At 43.5% G+C, this 17,719-nt stretch overlaps 1 protein-coding gene across 1 annotated transcript in view; it reads left to right on the forward strand.

Annotated features, from left to right (window-relative positions):
• The window catches only part of ACSS1 (acyl-CoA synthetase short chain family member 1), a 94,276-nt gene extending 78,617 nt beyond the window's left edge, over positions 1-15,659 (forward strand). Inside the window, exons 10-14 of the mRNA XM_060248854.1 lie at positions 4,962-5,088; positions 7,746-7,873; positions 8,815-8,878; positions 10,148-10,266; positions 14,469-15,659. Of these exons, the coding sequence (XP_060104837.1) occupies positions 4,962-5,088; positions 7,746-7,873; positions 8,815-8,878; positions 10,148-10,266; positions 14,469-14,645 (615 nt within the window). The 3' untranslated portion in view covers positions 14,646-15,659. The remainder of the gene's footprint in view (positions 1-4,961; positions 5,089-7,745; positions 7,874-8,814; positions 8,879-10,147; positions 10,267-14,468) is intronic.
• Positions 15,660-17,719: the final 2,060 nt, after the last annotated feature.

Below are 17,719 nucleotides of genomic sequence, written 5' to 3' on the forward strand. Positions count from 1 at the left end.
CAGGCTGGTCGTCAGGACTAAAGTCCTTGACCTCTTCCTCGGGAACTTCACATGACCACAGCTAGTCTATGTGCCACCTAAGGGCAGACCCACCGTCTCTGGCTACCTCATACATCAGTGATCTGAGGACCCAGGTGACCCTTGCTGGGATCCATGTGGACCCCCCCTAAGTTCCTTGCCATGACCAGGTCCCCTGTATCTAACCTCCGGGGCACCCTAATAGCCTCTGGTACCTCCTGGAGGTCCAGGGCCCGGTCTGGGTGCAAACAGTCCAGTAGAGTGGACAGTCATTGGCCCATTAAGAGCTCCACCGGGTTGTGGCCGGTGGCGGTGGAGGAGATTGCATGCTGGGCCAGTGAGGCAGGCTTCTCTGTCCCCATAAATGATGTGGCAGAGCGATTCCTTTGTTGTTCACACCATCCTTTCGGCTTGGCCATTGGTGGCCGGATGAAAAGGGGTGGACCTAATATGCCTTATTAAGTTTCAGGCGCAAAAGTCCTGGCACTCGACCGAAGTGAACACCATTCCATTGTCCGAGACCAGAGTGTCCGGTAGGCCGTGTGTTGCAGTGTGTTCAGTCCAGCCACTAAGGCCTCCTGATTGCTAGATGAATTGATCTTTCCCTTCCCTCTTCCATGCTATTTTTCTCTCTGTTGTTTCTGCACAGACAGTGTTAGCCCCTGAAGGTCCTGCCCCATCTTATCTTTACAAAACGCAGCACAGTGCCTTCATCCCCTGTACTAGCACCGGTCGTTTCCGACTCTGGGGTGACGTCGCATCACAACGTTTTCGTGGCAGACTTTTTATGGGGTGGTTTGCCATTGCCTTCCCCAGTCATCTACACTTTCCCCCCAGCAAGTTGGGTACTCATTTTACTGACCTCGGAAGGATGGAAGGCTGAGTCAACCTTGAGCCAGCTACCTAAACCAGCTTCTGCCAGGATCGAACTCAGGATCGTGAGCAGAGCTTAGGACTGCAGTACTGTAGCTTTACTTCTATTGTTTCTATACAGACAGTATTAGCCCCTGGAGGTCCTGCCCCATGTTATCTTAAAAAAAAACCAGCCCAGTGCCTTCTAGGAACTTGTTAAATTGCCACAGAAACAAACAGGACGGACTGAACTTAACTGACAGCCTGAGCAGCTTCAATGCCACAGAGTGGGCTGGGGGGGTGGGCGGCGGGGAATTGCTTTTGCTGGGAAATCCCAGAGGACCTGACAGCCTGGAGGGGCAATGCCCCTGCAAGGAAACCTGTATGTGTGTGAGTGAATGAGCCCTGCTGCCTCCCCCATAGTTTACACCCCTGCTCTGAGCAATGCATGAGACCAATTCAAAACAAGCATCTTGACATGCTACAGATGCTTTCCTATCTTGATGATAACTTTTTATTGTTATTCTAATTTTATGATAATGGCCAGAGGAAATAGTAGCTGAATAGATTTAGGTGGGCACCCATGTTTGTCTGAAGCAGAACAAAGCTTCAGTCCAGTGGTACCTTTAAGACACACAAGATCTGCTTGTGCTGTGTAGAGAACTATGTAGAGAACTGTGTAGAGAATGGTATAGTTGATGTTGTTAGGTCCAGTGACTGTGTTGTTTGGGTATCTGAGGCAGCAAAACTGGCATCTTTCCCTTCCCAAATTAACCCTGGGTTTACTTGAAGCTTGGTCCCTTAAATCCAAGACAACACTCTAATCACACTGGCTCTTCACTCCAATGAATGCAATATGATACTATTATCTCTTAGGGCTAGCATAACTAATTATAGCAGCTGAGCCAGCCATCTAGCAGCAGTAGAAATGTGAGAATGCAGGTCTCCTTATGCTACAAAATAAATTCAAAATTTGCAGTTGTGGGGGAAGTTTCTCATATTTTATACATTCTTTAAAATATTAGTCGCCTTTCTACCTTATAAGACTCAAGGTGGCTTACAATGCAAATATTAATAAAATGCATCTTCAGAGATCAGCCATGTTGGTCTGCAATAGAACAGCTAGATTTGAATCCAGCAGTGACTCAACAAGATACCTGACAAAGGGAGCTCGGACTCTCAAAAACTCATACCCTGAAAATTTTGTTAGTCTCTAAGGTGCCACTAGACTTGAATGTAGCAGTAAAATATATAAAACCACTAGTTATAATCAGTACTTATTTTATATAATTAAATATTTTATATAATTATAATTGATTATAATTAAAATATTTTATTTACCAAATGTTTTTCTTGTCCACCCCCAACACTTCTTTCTGCACTTAAAAAAAGATCTTCTGTGTCTGTGGACAGATTATTTTCACCACATATTCTATCTTTAGCAAGCACATCAGTTAAATCAGGGGTGTCAAACCCATCTGTTATGAGGGATGGATCTAACATAAATGAAACCTTGTTGGGCCACGCCATGCATGTCATAAAATGTAATGCCAGGTCGCAGAGATATAAACTTTATAAAGGACACAGACAAGCACAATTAAAGAATTTTTAAAACTTAAATCATTCTTAAAACATTAGCATTCTTTCAATGTTTTGTTTATTTAAGTCTCTGATAACTGATGCCTCTTGTTCTGATTACATCAAAAACTGGAGACAATGTTTGTGTTGTAGCAATCTTGAGTATGCTTCTCAGCTATGCATATAAATGCAAACTTACTTTTGATTTATTGACATTCATTACACAAAACTCATGGTCAATGCTCTAAGCTTAAGACCCAGGGGAAAAAATGAAATGGCTGGGCATTGTGAGCATTTGTACATAAGCTGCTTTGTGTGCTGGTCAAGAACATGTGAAGACACCATATCACAGACAGAGGGCTATGTATCTGTCTAAAAAACCATATATTTATTTATTTATTTTTATTTTATTTATTCTATAATTTATATCCCGCCCTTCCCACAGAGTGGCTCAGGGCGGCTCACAACATATAGTTTTCCCCAGAGAAATAACTACAACTTCTGTTTGCCAGTGCGAAAATAGAGAGACAGCCATGTATAGTGGTCGGAATCAGCCTACAATCTGGGAAGCCTAGGTTCAGAATCCCCTTTCTGCAAAGGAAATGTATTGAGTAAACTTGGTCTGGACCAGGGATGGTCAAACTGTGGCTCGGGAGCCACATGTGGCTCTTTCACACATATTGTGTGGCTCTTGAAGCTCCCACAGCATTATTGGCCAGCTTGGAGAAGGTATTTGTCATCTCTTCAAGCCAAGCCAGCCAAGCAGCTTGGAGAGTGCAATTAAAGTTAAAGTTGCCTTCTTGCCACCTCACCCTCTCCCATCTATCTTCCTTCCTTCCTTCCTTCCTTCCTTCCTTCCTTCCTTCCTTCCTTCCTTCCTTCCTTCCTTCCTTCCTTCCTTCCTTCCTTCCTTCCTTCCTCCCTCCCTCCCTCCCTCCCTCCCTCCCTCCCCCCCTCCCTCCCTCCCTCCCTCCCCTGCCCTTCCCTTCCCTTCCCTTCCCTTCCCTTCCCTCTCATTCTGCCTTGTCATGTGGCTCTCAAACATCTGACATTCATGTTTTGCAGCTCTCAAACATTTGATGCTTCTTCGATGTGGCTCTTACGTTAAGCAAGTTTGGCCACCCCTGGTCTGGACACAAACTCTCAGCCTAATTCTCCTCACTGGCTTGTTTTTATTTCTCATCTAAATAGTTCACATTGCTTTCCTACTGAAAGAGACTGGATTATGAGGGCATAAATACTGTGAAAAAGAAGAGGAAAACCCAGTTGCACCCAGAGGAGCCCTGGCATAACGAACCCAACAAAGCTCTCTCTCTCTGTAGCAAGGCAAAAAGATCATATCGTGAATAAAACTTCATTGGTCTTAAAAGGTGCTTTCTTTGTATCTCTCCCATGTGATTGAGAAAACTGGGCCAAACAAGCTCTAGCTCTTTCCCTCCCCAGGGGATGAGGAAGGGGAGGAGCCTCAGCCAATGCAGAGAGGCTTGCCTATCTATCGCTTCTGTGCAATTGAGATTGCCTGGTGTTTTCCCCTCCCCTCAGCCAGTGGAGGGAAGCAGGGCTGGATTTTGGTGGGGAAAGGAGCTAGCTTGCCCTGGGCACCACCTAAGGGGGTGCTGAATTGGGCACTCTCTGTGCGGGCAGGGGGGAGCAAGTCAGCAGCCCCACATATTGGCTGCTTTTGCCACCTCTCTCTCTTGTGAAGAGGTGAGGAAAGCAGCCCTGCACCCTTCCCCGATCTGCCTCCCTCCCCATTGAAAGACCTTAGGAGACCTTGGGTTGGGAGGGAGACCTATCTGCAAGGCAGAGAGGTGGTGAAAGCAGCCCTGTGCCTCCGATCTGTCTCCCCTCCTATTTAAATGGGGAGGGAAGCAGATCAGCTCCATGAAAGCAGCCCTGCACCTCAGATCTGCCTCCCTCCCCATTAAAGACCCCGCTGGACAGCGGGCTCTTTAAATGAGGAGAGAGGCAGATAGGCTGCTTTTATCCCTTCTCTTCAAGGCAGAGATGCGCAAAAGCAGCCCCGATGTTCCCCCTCTCCCAGGGGGGGAGGCAGCACTCTAGCACTAATGCTTCCCCCCACACACACACACACACCATTTTTTGAGTGGGGCGTATTTTTTTACTCTTGCCCTTACTCAAAAAATATGTTGATCTGGCCCTGGAAGGAAGACAGGCTTTCCTCTGTAGCTCCTGTGTGATTGACAGAGCCTGGCAAAACAAGCTGTGATGCAGAAGAAACAGAGAGAGAGAGAGAAATAAGACAACAACCAGTTGTGTGCTGCCTGCATACAAGTCCTGTGAGGGTTGGACCCAGCCTGTGGCCCACCCCTGAGTTAAATGCTGTGGTTCCCTTGCTAGTTCCTGTGTTGATGTTCCTGATATTCTTACTTAAGAGGAGAAATAGAATGTAAACACAGACCATATAGGCCAGCTTCTGAGATATTTCTGATCTTGGATATATTTTTGTTTCACAGCTTTATTGATATTTGTTTTTATACTTGGGCCCACAGGGAAAAATTATAGAAGGCAACAGTGTCTCTGGTGCTCTCTGCATTGCACAGCCATGGCCTGGTATAGCAAGAACCATCTATGGAGATCATCAAAGATTTATAAAAGCTTACTTCAAAACCTACCCAGGTGAGAATGATAAAAGGAAATGCTCTCAGCAGTCTCCCTACATAAAGGAAGTGATAGTTTAGAAACGTAAAGATTTGGAAAAACTTGCCCTTAGGAATAGTTCATAGAAGAATCTGATGCACAAAAGGTGCCTTAGAGGAAAATGTTGTAGAATGATATAGACCATCTGAGGGTAGATTTTGTTCATGAGAGCGATTTAATCATTTTCAGGAGCCTTGGAAACTACTAGTCACTAAATGGTGGCTCAATGGGTGAAGCAAATCACAAAATGGCATCTTGAACAGAAATTCAGCATTTCAGAGCAGGCCTGTAGTGTTCATGTTAGAAAATCTTTCCTCTATTTCCCCAAAGCAAACCATCCCCTACCTCCATCAGTAACCAGTGCTATCAAAATCTGGAGGCCCCTAGGCAGTCAAAATCTCAGGGGCCCCTTGCAAATTATCTCAGAGTTGGAACGTCCACCCCGCTGCCTGCAGCCCTTGCTGCAGCTTGCAGGCACTTTCCCAAAAGCCCCCTTGACAAAACTGTGGGGGAGAGACAGAGAGAGGCAAACTTGGTGACTACACCAGCAGCCACTGCACCAGGCAAGTTGGGCAAAGAGCGGCTCAATTGCTGGCTGTGTGTGCAGGCTGGGAGGGCTGCAAGCATGCAGGGGGAAAACTGGGGGGTGGGGAAAGCCAGCCTGGGGCCCCTTAAGGCGTGGGGGCCCATAGGCCAGTGCCTACTTGACCTTAATGTAAATCTGGCCTTGACTGTAACAGCTACAGAAAGAAAATATACATTTTCCTTAGAAGAGGCAAATAGCTTTGATGCAGGGCAAGAGGATCACCACATGCTTCTTTCCCTTCTGGAGCAAGAGAGCATGTGAAAAAGGAGAAGCAGTGGGAAATGATGTTGTTATCAGGCCTCGGATTCAGATTCAGTAGGAGCTCACAGGAGCACAGCTCCTGAACCTTTCTGAGGGTTCCCCCTCTTCCTCCCCACCTACCTTGTCAATTGAATAGTAGATGCAGCTGCATGACAATTCCTGGATTAGGAGAGTGGGCAGCCAGCCAGTCACCAGGGGCTTTGCCAGACCCCCAGAAGCCCTCATTAACCCCTAGAGAAGCCTGCACCACCCTTTCTCCACTTCTTATGTGATTTTGGGTGACGGGTGGCTTGCTGGTCTTTTGACTGGGGGTGGGGGGTAGCCCAGGAGAACCCCAGGTGAGCGAGGCCTGCTTGGGCTGGCTGGAGCCAGCCCAAGTAGGCCTCACTCGCCCGGGGGTCTCCTTTCTTGCATCAAGTTGCTTTTGGCTGAGTTATGTTAATGAGCTCCGCCATCTACTTTTCTACAAAACAACCCCTGGTTGTTAGTTATTTTTCCATTCAGAGCAAAGCTGTTTGCATGTGTCTTCCCCTCATGAAAGAGAAAGAAGAGAGAAGCTGCTGTGTTAGCTTTAAAGGCAATAATAAGAAAGTGATCATGACAGCACTGGAGGAAGGGAAAAATACTGTCAAGAAGCAGATCTTGCTGTGAATGTACTATTGATGCTGTGTAGTTTTAACTGTTGCTCTGCTACTCTTGCTACTTTACTGTTCTCCCCTGGACTACAGAAGGCCTGCTCAGACAGCTTACATTCCTCCCTAGTCTGTGAGGGCCTCCTGTTACTTGTTGTAACAACATCTCCCAAGTTTCATTTCCAGAAAACTGTCTCAAGAGGGAGCTTCACTCTTCTTCTGCGAAATGCTTTGAATCTTAATTCCCACTTTATGAACCCACCAAAAACCTGCTTATGTAATAACAGTGTATTTGTTGGAGGAGCCCTGTGGCGCAGAGTGGTAAGCTATAGTAGTGCAGTCCAAGCTCTGCTCATGACCTGAGTTCAATCCTGGTGGAAGCTGGGTTCAGGTAGCTGGCTCAAGGTTGACTCAGCCTTCCATCCTTCTGAGGTTGGTAAAATGAGTACCCAGATTGTTGGGGGTAAAGTGTAGATGACTGGGGAAGGCAATGGCAAACCACCCGATAAAAAGTCTGCCATGAAAATGTCATGATGCGACGTAAGTCCAGAGGTGAAAACAACTGGTGCTTGCACAGGGGACTACCATTTTTTTAAAAAAAAAATAATTGTTGGGGCCTCCTTGCAAGTGTCAGTTCTTCCAAGAAGTAACTTGTCTGTAACATGTCTCAATAAAGAACCTTATTTGATTTACATCATAGAGGTATGCTTAATGAGAACTGTGTAGTACTTGACAAATACTTGCTGGAACTCTTGATTCAAGAACACTGGTCCTTTACTGTTCCCTGGTACACATACCTATATCATGCACATGTTGCTAAATATATGGTTGCCGTTTGAATATTAAATTTTTAGATGTGTACACAATGAACCATAATGGATGAACAGGCTCTAAAGTTGATATATTGTCATTATAATTAGAAATGAATTGCAATAACTTCTGTGCAAGATAACACAGTATTACTCTGGAGCAGTGCCTGTTTCAGTGCTGTGATCTTGAACTGTATTAGCATCGTTTAATACCTTGGATGGATCCTCAGAGGATGGTGGAAGACAGGAAGGTCTGGCGTGACTTTGTCCATGGGGTCACAAAGAGTCGGACTCGACTGTGCAATTGAACAACAACATACCTTAGGACTCTCTCTTATTATTTCACAGGTTACTATTTCACAGGAGATGGTGCTCACAGAACCAAAGAAGGCTATTACCAGATAATAGGGCGAATGGATGATGTTTTGAACATCAGTGGACATAGACTTGGAACTGCAGAACTTGAAGATGCCATGGTAATTATTAGTGCAATAAAGAGGTTCTTCTGTGTAGCTCCAGTAATTCACTGATTAAACACCATTGACTATTAATGAGCAGGACTAATTTACAAAACCTTTGGTTTTACAAATGAGCTCACACCTGCAGGTTTATCACTCCTGAATGTATCATTGTGATAATACTTATATGCACAAATGAGCCATTAAGTATTACTCACCACAGGGGAGATTTTTATCATTCTACATCAGCTCCAGTACCATATGTCAATTAAGCTAATTTGCACATCATCAGGTTACCAAGATTAAGATCTGTTTCTTACAAACTGTTGATGTCGAATACTTGTGTGTGGGCTGTAGGATCTCAGATTGCCACTGGGAGTTCATGTAATCAAATGCACCTTCATGTGAAGGAAAATTCCTCTATAACTTGTGAAAAGTATTTAGCCCCACACCCATGCTAGTTTTCATGCAGCCCTCACCTGCTGTCTGACGTGATAGTACTGTTGAGCCTTTCTTTATTTGCATGTGAAACTTGGCTCAGACTTCCTGGTTTCATTAAATTTCAGTTTTGTGATGTCTGATTGCAAGTATACGGGAGTGTGCTTCCCACAAGCTGAGCTTCAAAACTGGAGTGAATCTGAGGCTTAGTATCCCAGTTTATCCTGTGTTGGATGGGATGGGAAGGGACAAGACAAACTGTAATTCACTCACACTCCCACATTCAAATGCCATGGCATCTGGGGCCTTGATCAAGCCAAGAACTTTAGAATTAAGCTCTGGGAGGTGGGAAGAGAAGAAAGCACACCAATAAACTGTGCTTATGCCCATTGCATTTAGATCTTAAGTCTGTTTCATGAAGCCTGGTATGCTTTCTCCTGTACTGTTTGTGAGAACTGAATCATTTTGGGATCTATTCATATAATTTAAAGGTTAGAATTTCTTGCTCATGTGTTTAAAAGGATGAACATCCTGAAGTACCAGAAGCAGCTGTGATTGGTTATCCCCATGAGCTCAAAGGGGAGGGTAAGTGAATACAGTGATTTAAAATCCATTATCTAAATTAATTTCATTTTTAATCATTACTTCTTTAAGGCCTACGTATAAACAAGTATGGTTAAAGGAGAAACAAGTAAATTGATTCTTTTCAGGTTGCCTGTGTTGCTAGTATGATCATACCTGCAAAATCAGGAGTAGCAGATTAATAAACTTTTAGTACATAAAAATGCCTTTCCTTCAAAGAGTGAGTAGAAGCAGTACCTAGAAATGAAGCTTTGCTGGAGACAGCTTATGAGTGTTTTTAATTTCAGTGGGCCTTACAACTTGGTCTAAGAATTGTTGTCTAAGAAGCAGTGATACTTTAGATTTCCTGATTCATCTCCCCACCCAAATTAAAGAATGGAATAAGTTATTACTCAGTGTCTTAAAGAACCATAATAGCTTTTGCTTCTGAAGGTATTTTCAAGTAATCTTCTTAGCATCACTTGTGAATTTTATACATTTTAACATCAGGACTTTATTAATGGGAACATCTGTTCATTTCTGACTTTCTGTTTTGCATGAATAACATATAGCTGCCCTGAGCCCGTCAGGGGAGGGTGGGATACAAATGTAACAAAATAAATAAATAAACAGAAGTTATGTCTTGGGAATGAAACATCACTCTTAGCTATACATGAACATTTTGAAAATATCCTTAGAACCAAAAACACTGAGATGAGATTGTTATGCTTTATTGTACTGAGTAATAATTATCTTATATCTGTTCTGTGGGTCTAAAACAGTGGCTCCCAATCTTTTTGGCACCAGGGACCAGTTTCGTGGAAGACAGTTTTTCCACAGACCAGTGGTGGGGGTGGTGCTGGGGGTTTTGCCATCCCAGGCAGCCCCCCCACAGCCTGTCCCTGCCCCCCATGGGGGTCTTTAAATGAGGAGTAGGTGAAGGACACTGCTGCGCTGCCCCTTCCACCTGCCTGGGACTGGGCAGTTGAAAGAGGTGGTGCTTTGGAGTGGGTCCCAGGCGAGCAGAAGGGGTGGCCAGGGCTCCTCTGTCTCACTCCAAGGTTGCCTCAGTTGGAGTGAGGCCGTGCTACTTCTTTGGTCCACCTGGGTCCTGGGCAGGCGAAACAGGCAGTGTGGCACCTCTGCTTTGCTCCGTGGCCGAGTTGCTAACAGGCCACAGACTGGTGCGAGTCCATGGCCTGGGGTTTGGGCCCTGGTCTAAAAGACTACCCTGCACTTTTTTGAAAAGCAGTTTAATGTAAAGTAAATGATTTCTCTTTTCCTTTCTTTCAGCTGCATTTGCTTTCATAGTGCTAAGGGATGACACTGCTCATCCAGAAACGGTTACCAAAGAGCTTAAAGCAATAGTTGCTTCTAAAATAGCCAAGTATGCTGTGCCTGATCATATTCTGGTAAGTTTTTCAAGATGATAATCAAAATGAGAACAATCACATAACCATTTGCCAATATCATGTTTTTTTCCAAGTTACTTCTCAAAATACCAACATGTTTCTTTGCAGGCAGTTCCTAGGGCAAGACCTAAACAGATTATCCCCAAACCAGTTATTTTGTGTTCTTTGTTTGGATCCAAAGTACTAATTCCTACCTGCCTTCTCCACCTCTAAAATGGGGACAGCTCTAATAGAAGTGGGACAATGTAGTAGCTGGCCCCTCCTTTTGAAGAGCTGTAATTCAAGCCCATATATATAAGTTTTTTAAACTGTTATATTGTCTCACCACTTTGACCTGATAACCTCTGAGTTGGGAAGATGGCACTATTCCAGTGTTTCCCTTTTGCAGGGTTGTGACCCAGTACCAGGCCACAGAAGCCTTACTACAGGGTCACAAGAAAAGCCAAAGCTAGCCCCGCCCCGTCTCTGTGTTGTGCAGAGAGGAGCTGGGCTGCCTCTCCTTCCTTCTTCCCCGCTCCCAGTGTTTTAGATAAAAGCTAGCATCCACTGGCACTTTAGACCCATGAAGTGTTCTTCAAGGTATGAGTTTTCATGTGCCTTGCAGTATGTTCTTTTGGGGAGATTTCCCCAGGAGGCCTGGGCGGCAAAGAAGGGGGTGTGTGTTTTTTTCAGCCGGGAGGGATGGGGAGTGGGCATTCCAGTAGCTTTTTTTTTTTTTTTACCAAACGACACCTGGGCAGAATTTCTGCTGACTGGGGTCATCTGATGGTGAAGGCTCGCTTTCTTTCTTTCTTTCTTTCTTTCTTTCTTTCTTTCTTTCTTTCTTTCTTTCTTTCTTTCTTTCTTTCTTTCTTTCTTTCTTTCTTTCTTTCTTTCTTTCTTTCTTTCTCTGCAAATGATGCTCTGTCTCTATTCTTGGTGCTGGGAGGGGGGGAAGCAACAGTGGGAGGGCTTCTAGTGCCCTGGCCCCACTGGTGGACATTCTGGTGCTTTTTGGGCATTGTATGAGGGAATTTTGGACTAGATAGTCCACTGGCCTGATCCAACATGGCTCCTCTTATGTTTATGTTTTTTCTTTCTTTGTCTTTCTTTTCCTTTTCTTCCATCTCATTCTTTTCCTTTCTTTCCCTTTGTCTTTCTTTGTTTCCTTCCATTTTTACTGGATGAAACTTTTCTGTTCATCACATTGTTGTTGCAGACATAGGAGCTCTGCCAATGAAAAGTTGGCACCCCAGTTGTAGCCAGGTGGCCTTCTATGAGATTTCTGTGTGAGTGAGTGAGAGTAAGAGATGTGGGGCAGAAAGAGATTATTAGAGATTACTGCGGTATATCTCAACAGCACTGGAAGAGATGGTACTATGAACTTGGCACCATTTTACTGGTCCTGCTTTTAACAGCTGTCTGACACCAAAATTAAACTCCTCCTGTAGATATTAAAAAGGATGAAAATAGTTCACTGGCTAAGTATCTGCACAACAGGTTGCTTTTAAAGTCATGGGAAACACAGCCAGTAAAAAGCTGCAAGCCCCTCATAAATATCCTTTTTGGGATAACTGTGGAAAAGCTTGTATGAACTTCATATAACTTGAAATAATTTCATTAGTTGCAATACAATTCTCTGCTACCTTTCACAGCAATTTCCCCATGTTTCAACCAAAGAAAAGTATGAAAAATAGCTGTTGAAAGATTTTCTTGAAACCAAGCAAGCTTGGTTGTAGTTTGAGCCAGGGTTCCAGTAGCAGCAGCTGAAGAAAGGGCCTACTAAATGTGTCAGCATATTTTGAGGTAGAGCAGCTGCCAGGGCCCAGTGTGGGTGGTACACAGTGCTGCCATTCCTGGTGGCAATGGCAACAGCACTCCTAATTGCATACACTGGCCAGTGCTGTTGAGGATGGGATGTGTGGGTGGTGCAGGCAATTGAACATGGGCATTGGGAGTTCTTGCAAGCTGAAGAAGAATACACAAACAGATATGTGCATGCAGATGTGGGGGTGAAAAGAGAGGACCGCCCACTTTCCACTCCCATTTTGGCTCAGCATGAGTTTCAGAGAGATTTTTCTGAAAATGAATTTACTTCCGAAGAAGAGGCAGGTTTGGGGGAATGCCCTGGAAGTGACATCACAGGAAAAGGTTGAGTTTTTGTTCATTGTGCCCCGGAAGTGACATCAGTTGGTCCTTGACACCACAGGAAATGACATAATTCCTGTCTCCCGGCTCCACCCCCAAAGTCTCCTGGCTCCACCCCCCAAATTTTAGTGGGCCATGAAGGAGAAGTGTAAAAAGTAACTGGGCTACGGGAAAGAAAAGTTTGGGAAACCCTGCACTATTCTTTACATCTCAGAATATATTCTCCTTTATTGTAAAATCATGGTTCTTTAATTGTTCCCTCCTTAATTCTGTCCAGGGCTTTTTCTTAGCAGGAATGTACAGGAATACAATTGCAGCTAGCTTGGTGTCAGGGGTGCGGCCTAATGTGCAAATGAGTTTTTGCTGGGCTTTTTCCACAAAAAAAGCCCTGATTCTATCAGAACAAACAGCAATCCCTGTGGAACTCATGATCAAATGCTGCTGCTACTGCCAGGAGGAAAAGAAGAGTGGCAGAGGGAGAGGGAGGCACTGAGCATCAGCAGTGTTTGGGCCGGGAATTGGAACTGAGCCCAGGCAGCCATGAGCTGCTTCCCATCTCAAATGCTGTTAGTGCTCAGCAGTCCCATGATCAGAATCAACTGGCAGAACTGGGAAAAGGAGACTACTGGGATACAGGGGCTTACTGTGGAAGTCAGTGTTTCCTCTTAGTCCAAACACCGTTGGCACTCAATGCCTCCTTTCTCTGGCTACCCTCCTCTATACTTCCTGGTAGCAAGGAGGAAGAAGGGCATCAGGAAGAGAAGGCGATGGTTACAGCCCAAACACCACCAATGTTCAACCCAACCATTGCCTTCTTATCTCTCCTGGCAGTCCTCCCCCTGCCAGGCACCCCTGCCAAAAGCATCTTGGACATTGTTTGGCAACCCCAAAAATTGTGGCTGAGATCTCACAACGTAATTCCTGAGATTCATTTCCTTCCTTTTTTTTACTGTCAAGATTTTAAAATCCCCCTTGGGTCCCTCACTCTAGTTTTTAGATTTTTCTGCAAAGCTGGGAATTCCAGGTTTATAGAAGTGTTCATCTTTTCTGAACAAGGCCTTATTTAGTGAGTTTTTAAATCCACACTCTGCCAAGTATATATATACTTTGTTGAATCACAGTGGGCTTCATTAGTATTTATGCATGACTTCACATTGTTAAACCAGTGTTTCTGTTGATCTGCGCCTGTACTGTGTGTGAGTCAGAATAACAGCAAGCAGACCTGCGTTAAAATCCCTGCTCTGCTATGAAGATCTGAATATCCTTGGTCCATCCATTATTTCTCAGGTTAACTGACCTTACAGTTGTGTTGTGAGAATAAAAGGGGGTGAGGGTAGATTAACTACATATGCTAACTGGGATACAAAATCTAATATGTGCTTACAAATACATAGATGGATTTCTAAATATTCCCTGTACACCGTCACTACTGTTTGCTCAGTCTCCAGTACTTTTTAAATATGGCATAATATGAGATAAATCTCATTCAGATATAATATTAGATGTTTCATGGTTATGTCTTAAGTACTGTATATTTGTAATGCAATGGCTCCAGGGTGTAAAAAGTTGGCTTGATCATAACTAGTATTTCTTTCAGTTTTTTTCACCATGTACATTATTTGCTATCAAAATATCAAAAAGTCTCTCATGAGACCTTAAAAATCAACAAATTCCATGTGCTTTCAGGGTTTGTGAGCCATAGCCCAGTTCATTAGACAGCTGAGTGTAAAACTTCCTGCATCTGTCAAAGTGAGCTTTGGCTCATGAAAGCTTATGCCTTAATAAATTCATCAGTCTTTCAGGTACCACAAGGCTCTTTGTTGTTTGCTACTCCTTTGGAAATTATTTGCTATATATTTCTGGCTGTGAAACATACATAGGAATTATGTCTGCAACATATTTGTAAAGTATACAGGTGAAGTGACATTTTTTGCTCTGTGTTTTAGAGTACATAATTTTTATGGGATTAGGTGTATCTTGTATATATGTTATATTTAAGCTATGTGGTGATGGCTATAGATAGGAAATTCTTCAGTATGACCATAAAGCATACTTCTTTCTTTCTGGTCAACCAGGTGGTAAAGCGCCTTCCCAAAACTCGATCTGGGAAAATCATGAGACGATTGCTTCGGAGAATAGTGACAGGCAATGCCAGTGACCTTGGAGATATCACCACACTGGATGACCCCAGCGTCATCAAAGAAATACTTGACACATATGAGAAATACAAAGTTAAGCATCCTACTTTATAACAAGGAACCATGGAAATTTGCTGTTAGAAACTGAAGGAACAAAAGTCACATCATTGGGTTTTGTTTCTTTCTATGAAGACCAGAAGATTATCCTCCTAAAACCATCCAATAGATTAGAATAGTCTGCCTCTAACACATACTTCCATGTGTTGCCTTTCTTTGTCCATTAATCACCATAGAAGATACAGTTCAGAGAAACATACTGAGTCTTTAACATATTGAAGATTGCACTAAAACCATAATTGTGGAACCTCTGAGCAGCAAACATGACTTTAGCCTTGATATCTGTGCCCCAAAGAAAATAGGAAGCTCCTCATTGAGCTTTTTTAAATATAAAAGAGAAAACACTCTCTGAATATTCCTGACTATTTAGGTAGATTGAATTTATCATTGTTTGAAGTAATTGGATTTTCAAGCACTCGCAATCACAGATACAGATATTTGTATTTCTGTTTTAAAAGATAATGCAATTTTCTCATTTTTAGTTTACTGATTTTAAAACTTTTTAGTCATGCATGCATAGTTGTGAAAATTAATTGGCTGACAGATCAAGCGGAAAAGAAGGGATGGTGAATTGTTACAAACTGTAGTGCCATTAGTTGTGAATTCTGAACTTGACTCAAATATCCTGTTTTGTATGAAGAAAATCTTGACCTTTTCTTCAAAATGCTTTGGGATTTGGGAATGAAAATGCGCCCTGAGTCATCCCAACATGTAGTCTGTGGCAGTTGTTTTCATTACATCTCAAACCACTGAAAGTTGTATTGTGCCATGATCCTTTTTGGGTGATCATTTTTTTGCTACACAAAAATCAGGGAAAACAGTGAACATTTTCCCAATTACTGCTAAATTGCACTTGTGACCCATATAGGTTTCTTTTAAAAATTGCATTAAAAAGACAGAAAAGCCCCTTCATGTTATCTGCAAATACATTAATATGTGAAAAAAAAGTCTTGCAATGTGAAAGGATGGTGTCCAGGGAAATCTGTAATAAAAGCCAGGAATGAACCAGCATGTCTTGATTGCCATTCCAGTTTTTTAATTAGAAACATAATGATACTGTCTCTCTACTACAGGGGTGGCCAACATTAGCTCTTTGTCAAGCATGAGATTTCAAAATAACCAGTCCTTGGATTTTGAAACAAAGTTAGGTTTATTGATAATCCATGTGGCTCATTAGAGCTGAAGATTGGGACTGATACTTTGTAGCACTAGAATACATGCTTTAAAATGGCACATCAAAGGTTCTATAAACAATTCTGCATTCAGGTGTGAAATTCACACTCTGGGTTCCTTATCTATATTGCAACTAGCACGTCCTGGGTTCAGGCCTGGCTGGGCCTGGGAACAAGTCCCAGGAGGTCTTATCTTCAAAGAGGACATTCCTGCATCTGTTAGTGAAAGCGAAAGAAGAAAGGTGGGGGCTGCTACTTTGATGTGCTCACATTTTAACTTTGGGTTAGTAACAACTCTACAATCTGAATTCTATAATATAAAAGTAACAATTCTAAGATCTGGCTTCTGTAATATAAAATGGGTATACAGTGCTTGACACTCTCTAGATGTTTTTTGACTACAACTCCCATCAGCCCCAGCCATTGTCCATGCTGGCTGGGGCTGAATGGAGTTGTAGGCAAAAAACATCTGGAGAGCTACCATTGGCCACCCCTGCTCTACTACATTTGTTAATGGAACTGTGCTTTCAGAGGATTTGAGGAATAATAGCTTTATGTGGCATTTCTCCTATTTTGTGAAAGCAGGCCCAGCGCTAGGGGTTACCACACCCCATGCCGAACCCCACGTCCCACCCCAGAAGTGACATCATCAGGGCATGTGAAGCTTGACTGCTTGGCCCACCCCATGCTTGGCCCTCTTCTGCTTCAAAGAGAGCTGGAAAGACCTCTTCCTGGCTCCCTCTGAAGCAGGAGAGGGCCAGGCGAGGCTGGGAAGGCAGCAGGCATGCTCAGATCCGGGCTCTGAGGGTGCTTGCTGCCACAACCTCTGACTTCGGTGAAGTCAGCGGGCGCACTCAGAGCCAGGTTCTGAGTGTTAGAGAATTTGCACGCAGCAGAAGACACTGAAGAAGAGGGTCAGGGAACACAGGAATTAATAGACAAGAGAGACAACTGTATGCAACAGTGGAATATATTTACCAGGACAGTATCCAATATTCAAAGTCGTTGCCAGGCCAAAGTCATACACAGTAATCAGTTCACACTACAGTAGATAACAGTATACACCAGTAAGTATACTGTATACACAGAATGATCCAAGCACAGTAGCACAGGACCAACACCAGCAGTGTTTGTAACGGTATGTAACACAATCCTTTCCAACACTGAGCATGCTCGCTGCCACACTCCCTGACCTTGCTGAGGCTTTCTAAGCCTCGGTGAAGTCAGGAAGACAGCAGGTGCAGGACGTGAGGAGAGGATGGGTCTTGTGGAGCCCCTAGCCCAGGTGGTGCCCTAGGCGGCCACCTACTTGATCTACTCCCACATGCCGGCCCTGTGTGAAAGAGAGCTTCTTATAAAAGAGATTGTCTCTATCATGGACTATTCCAACAGAACAATGTGTCAATTTTTAAACAGATATCCTACTAATAGTAAAATGGCATGAAAGCCGCAAAATCAGGCAACTCCAATAGTGATTCTTTTCTTGTCACTCTGTCTAACAGTAAAGTGGCTAGGCCCTGTATTGATCACTAGAGCAATGAAGCTTGGACCATATAAAAATGGTAGGCATTTCATTTCTACATATTTCATTTCTACAAATCTAATAACAATGGCCACATAATGTGTTGAAGGAGACAGATAGACATTTTTGAGAAGGAGGATATTGCCTTAAGAATAGCTATCTGAAGACAGACAAGAAATGGCACTAAACAGGAGAGAAAGTGCTGGCCTCACCATCCTGTCTGTCTTCTTGCTGCCTCTTCATGGTCTTCCTGCTTCTTTGTATACCAGACATTGCCTGTTCCAACACATCCAACTATCCTTTTTTTCTGTCTCTTTTCTAATTAATGGTTTTTTAAAATAAAGACTTTTTTGGCTTCATTTAGTACAATTTACTTC

Source organism: Heteronotia binoei, chromosome 1 (genome assembly GCF_032191835.1).
Source record: "Heteronotia binoei isolate CCM8104 ecotype False Entrance Well chromosome 1, APGP_CSIRO_Hbin_v1, whole genome shotgun sequence".
In the NCBI taxonomy this organism is placed as follows: Eukaryota; Metazoa; Chordata; class Lepidosauria; order Squamata; family Gekkonidae; genus Heteronotia; species Heteronotia binoei.